The sequence below is a fragment of the Hylobates moloch genome, unplaced genomic scaffold, assembly GCF_009828535.3.
Source record: "Hylobates moloch isolate HMO894 unplaced genomic scaffold, HMol_V3 SCAFFOLD_19, whole genome shotgun sequence".
In the NCBI taxonomy this organism is placed as follows: Eukaryota; Metazoa; Chordata; class Mammalia; order Primates; family Hylobatidae; genus Hylobates; species Hylobates moloch.
The window spans coordinates 22,177,985-22,183,426 of NW_026652294.1; the positions used below are offsets into that span (position 1 = coordinate 22,177,985).

The window sequence follows — 5,442 nt, forward strand, 5'->3', positions numbered from 1 at the left end:
CGGATGCTCTCTCTTGTGTATGTGAACAAAGTGAACATAAATGAAGAGTCTCCCCTTCCAAGGCTGAAAACTCAGCTTTCGAAAGTGAAATGTTTGTTCCTCGGGGCCAGAGCAGGGTTGTCCTCTGAGCGCATCACTTAGTCATGAGGAATCCGACAGCTCAAGGCAGAGTGTGGATCACCAGCACCCGAAAACAGCAGTCAGCCCTTCTTTCTCCTCCTGTGTGATAGCAGTGGGCAGCTGAAAGAGGGAAGAATGTGGGATTCAGTCGTCAAACCCAGTTCTGAGTCCTGGTTCCACAGCTTGGTTACTGATGGCAAGCTTGGCAAAGTTGCCTCTCTACTCCGAACTTTCCTCCTCTGTACTGTGGGCTTCTGAGGACTAAGTGGCATCATGTGGGCACAGAGAGAAGCTTTGTAAAATGTAAAACCACTATACAAATGTGACCTTTGGTTGTGTATGACAGCAGTCCCCAATCTTTTTGCCACCAGGGGTTGGTTTCATGGAAGACAATTTTTCCATGGACTGGGGGTGGGGCGGGGGTGTGCTTGGGGATGGTTTTGGAACTGTTCCACCTGAGGTCATGAGGCATTAGATGGACTGTGCAACCTAGATCCCTCACATGCACAGTTCGCCAATAGGGTTGAAGCTCCTATGAGAATCTAATGCTGCCGCTGATCTGACAGGCAGAGCTCAGGCGGTAATGCTCGGTCACCACCCTGTTCACCTCCTGCTATACAGTCGGGTTCCTAGCAGGCCATGGACTGGCATCCACTCTGCAGCCCAAGGGTTAGGGACCCCTGGTGTATGACATGTTGCTTTCTCTTCTTAGCCTAGAAAAATAGATATATATAATCTTGGCTGGCAAAGGGACAATTTATGAACTCAAGTTAAAAACTGATATTGGCCGGGTGTGGTGGCTCACGCCTATAATCAGGCGATCACGAGGTCAGGAGTTCAAGATCAGCCTGACCAACATGGTGAAACCCCGTCTCTACTAAAAATACAAAAATTAGAGGCTCCATCTTCAGTTTCTGCTAGGTTTCAAAGATCCAAGAGAAGCTTAGTGTTGTGTCAAGACACCGATGGACCCATCACAGAAGTTTAATCCAACCTACATCCCAGAGTCTCCACAAATGCTCACCGAAGAAAATTCCCGGGACGATTCAGGGGCCTCTCAAATCTGCCCTGAGGCGTTGATAAAGAACCTTAGTAACTTGACTATCAACGCTAGTAGCGAATCTGCTTCCCCTGCACGGGAAGCTTTACTCCGTCGACAGGCTGCAAAAGCAGCAGTCCTCAAGGAAATGGCAGATGAGTTGTTTTACAATGGGAGAGGAGTAAGAACACTGCTGTCTGTGCAGAGAGAAAAGTTGGCAAGATTGAGATACATATTACTCGGCAGAGTTCGTACGCATGAAAGAATACCAACAAACAATGGGCTTAAGGGAGTTAAGAAGGAACCGAGACCATTCAAATGTCCCTGCAGTTTCTGCGTGTCTAACGGATGGGATCCTTCTGAGAATGCTAAAATAGGGGATCATGACACCAAGCCACTTCAGCCATAAATCTTATTCTTGCACCTTTTTTTCTTGCTGGTAATTTTATATAGCAGGTTGAGAAAGCTACTCTATGCTAGTATAGACTATACACCAATAATTTTGATGAGTTCTAGGATATATTTTTCTTCTTGTATCTTTTTCTTCCTACTATGATACTAGTAATTCATAAGGGATCTGTGTAATCTGAATGTATTTGAATAACTTTAGCCCTACTGTTTGATTTGACCCAAAGAAGCCAAGACGATATAAGTATTCCCATGTGTCTTAGAAGCCCAAAGTCAGTGAGATGAAACCCAACATCAAGAAATTGAAGCAAAGTTACTTGTGGATAAAGAAAGCATTAGGTAGTTTGGCTATAGCATAATTAGAATTTCTGGCTTTCAAAAATTTGGATTGCAATCATAGCAAACTTTGTTATTTTTAGTTTTCAGTACAAAAAGGTGTTTATATAGAAACAATAAAGTTGACATTTGAGTACCTTTAAAAAAAAAAAAATAATACAAAAATTAGCCAGGCATGGTGGTGCGCGCCTGTAATCTGAGCTACACAGGAGGCTGAGGCAGGAGAATTCTTTGAACCTGGGAGGCGGAGGTTGCAGTGAGCCGAGATAGCACCATTGCACTCCAGCCTGGGCAACAAGAGCAAAACTCCGTCTCAAAAAAAAAAAATCTTGGGAGATGGAATTTCCAGTTCTAATATTAATTCAATGGTTAATAATACAGACTTTTTAACTGAGAAGCAATATAGTTTGTTTCAGTGGTTCTCAAAGTATCATCTGAGGATTCCTGACAAGGGGGTACCTGAAACCCTTCAAGGGAGTTCATGAACTGCAAGTCTATGTGAAAGCAGTTTTTCTTTATATTCAACCAAAGCAGCATATCTAATGAAGAAACCGACTTAAGAATCCAGTGTCTTCTATTAAATCAGATGTAAAAGAGATTAGCAAAAATACAAAAACAATGCTAGTCTCACATTTTTTTGTTTTAAAAAATAATTTTAATAAAAATATGCTCATAAGTGATGGATTTTTATTGTTTTCAGTCTTTTTTTTAATTTCTGGGCTTTTTTTGTGGGGGGGGTGGGATTTGAGACATGGTCTTGCTCTATCCCCAAGGCTAGAGTGCAGTGGCGAGATGACAGCTCACTGCACCCCCAACCTGCTGGGTTCAAGTGATCCTCCTGCCTCAGCCTCCTAAGTAGCTGGGATTACATGTGTGCACCACCATATCTGGCTAATTTTCTTTTTTTTTTTTTTTTTTTTTTGAGACGGAGTCTCGCTCTGTCGCCCAGGCTGGAGTGCAGTGGCACAATCTCGGCTCACTGCAAGCTCCGCCTCCCGGGTTCACGCCATTCTCCTGCCTCAGCCTCTCCGAGGAGCTGGGACTACAGGCGCCCACCACCACGCCCAGCTAATTTTTTGTATTTTTAGTAGAGACGGGGTTTCACCGTGGTCTCGATCTCCTGACCTCGTGATCTGCCCGCCTCGGCCTCCCAAAGTGCTGGGATTATAAGCGTGAGCCACCACGCTCGGCCTTTTTTTTTTTTTTTTTTTTTTTTGAAAGTCTCACTTGTCACCCAGGCTGGAGTGCAGTGGCGCTATCTCGGCTCACTGCAACCTCCTTCTCTCGGGTTCAAGCAATTCTCCTGCCTCAGCCTCCCGAGGAGCTAGGATTACAGGCGCATGCCACCACACCTGGCTAATTTTTGTATTTTTATTAGCAAAGAGGTTTCACCATGTTGGCCAGGCTAGTCTGGAGCTCCTGACCTCAATCCACTCACCTCAGCCTCCCAAAGTGCTGGGATTACAGGTGTGAGCCACCCCGCCAGGCCCCACACTGAGCTAATTTTTAAATTTTGTGTAGAATCTTGGCCAGGCATGGTAGCTCACGCCTGTAATCTCAACACTTTGGGAGGCCAAGGATTGCTTGACTCCAACAGTTCAAGACCAGACTGCACAACATGGTGAAAACCCATCTCCAAAAAATAGAAAAATTAGCTGTGTGTGGGGGAACATACCTGTAGTCCCAGCTGCTGGGGAGGCTGAGGCAGGAAGGTTGCTTGTGCCCAGAAGGTGGAGGTTGCAGTGAGCCGAGATCCTGTCACTACACTCCAGCCTGGGCAACAGAGGGAGACGCTGTCTCAAAGAGTCTCACTATGTTCCCCAGGCTAATTTCTCAGTTCCGGTTTCCATTATGGTAAATATCTGTAGATAAAACCCACATAAAACTCTTTGGAGTCCTCAGTTTTTAATATCATAGAAGGGTCCTGATACTAAAAAGTTTGAAAACCTTTATTTAGCTTAGTCATTAAGAATTTCGGTTGGGTGCAGTGGCTCACGCCTGTAATCCCAGCACTTTGGGAGGCCGAGGTGGGTGGATCACAAGGTCAGGAGATCAAGACCATCCTGGCCAATATGGTGAAATCCCGTCTCTACTAAAATACAAAAAATTAGCCACGCATGGTGGTAGTCCCAGCTACTTGGGAGGCTGAGGCAGGGGAATCGTTTGAACCCCGGAGGTAGAGATTGCAGTGAGCCAAGATCGCGCCACTGCACTTCAGCCTGGAGATAGAGCCAGACTCTGTCTCAGAAAAAAAAAAAAAAAAAGAACTTCAAAGTCTAACCTGGAACAAAACTGGCTCCCCCACTAAACTACCACAGTACCTATTATGTAGCAAGCACTCAAATGGAGGCAGCTGCTACTGTTCCTATTTGTATCATTTTGGGACTACCATCCTCAGCAGAAATTCCTTCTTTTAAACCCTTTCCAGGCAGCATTCAGACTGCCTAAATACTTTCATTAATGAAGAACACATTGCTTTTTGCACAGATGACACATTACATATTTGCAGAATTCTGCTTGGGTTTTGATCAGAATTCTTTGTGTAAAGTACAGAAATCCAGCTTCTGCTTGGGCAAAACGGAAATTTCTTGGAGGGCTATAGAGGTCTGCAATGCAACACTAAAGGGCTGGAGACGCAGCTGTATATAAGACTGAAGAGAACCAGGGAATCCACGCGGCTGGGATTCTCACTGCTTCTCTTTTTTATTTTTTATTTTTATTTTTGGAGACAGAGTTTTGCTCTGTCACCAAGGCTGGAGTCCAGTGGTATGATCTCAGCTCACTGCAACCTCCACCTCCCAGGTTCAAGTGATTCTCCTGCCTCAGCCTCCCGTGTGCCACCATGCCCGGCTAATTTTTGTATTTTTAGTAGAGACGGGGTTTCACCATGTTGGCCAGGCTGGTCTCGAACTCCTGACCTCAGGCAATCTGCCCACCTCGGCCTCACAAACTGCTGGGATTACAGGCATGAGCCACCGCACCCGGCCCTCACTGCTTCTCTTTCATGGAGACCAGCTTCAGACATGACAGGAAAACTCTGGATGCCAAAGACTCTGCTACCTTTCCCACAGCTTCTGCCACAGGCAAGGGACCAACTTCAAGTTCTTTCTTTAAAAAATGAATTGGCTGGGTGCGGTGGCTCACGCCTGTAATCCCAGCACTTTGGGAGGCCAGGGCGAGAGGATCGCTTGAGCCCAGGAGTTTGAGACCAGCCTGGCAAATATGGCGCAATTTCATCTTTGCTAAAAAATATAAAAATTAGCTGGACATGGTTGTGCTCATCTATAGGTTGCAGTGAGCCAAGATCATGCCACTGCACTCCAGCCTGGGCGACAGAGCAAGACTCTGTCTCAGAAAAAAAAGGAAAGAAGGAAGGAAGGAAGGAAGGAAGGAAAGAAAGGCAGGGCATGGTGGCTCACGCCTGTAATCCCAGCACTTTGGGAGGCCGAGATGGGTGGATCACTTGAGGTCAGGGGCTTGAGACCAACCTGGCCAACGTGGGGAAATCCTGTCTCTACTAAAAGTACAAAAAAAAAAAA

The 5,442-nt window shown here is 45.7% G+C and overlaps 1 protein-coding gene across 1 annotated transcript; it reads left to right on the forward strand.

Moving 5' to 3' along the window:
* The first annotated feature begins 97 nt into the window (after positions 1 to 97).
* LOC116458543 (developmental pluripotency-associated protein 3-like) lies at positions 98 to 2,583 on the forward strand. Its single transcript, XM_032138281.2, has one exon. It carries the CDS (start codon positions 1,086 to 1,088, stop codon positions 1,566 to 1,568), a length of 483 nt encoding a protein of 160 aa, XP_031994172.1. The 5' UTR covers positions 98 to 1,085; the 3' UTR covers positions 1,569 to 2,583.
* The last annotated feature ends 2,859 nt before the right edge of the window (positions 2,584 to 5,442 follow it).

Coding starts and splice junctions, on each gene's coding strand:
- LOC116458543 (XM_032138281.2), top strand. CDS start 1,086: ATGGACCCATCACAGAAGTTTAATCCAACCTACATCCCAGAGTCTCCA.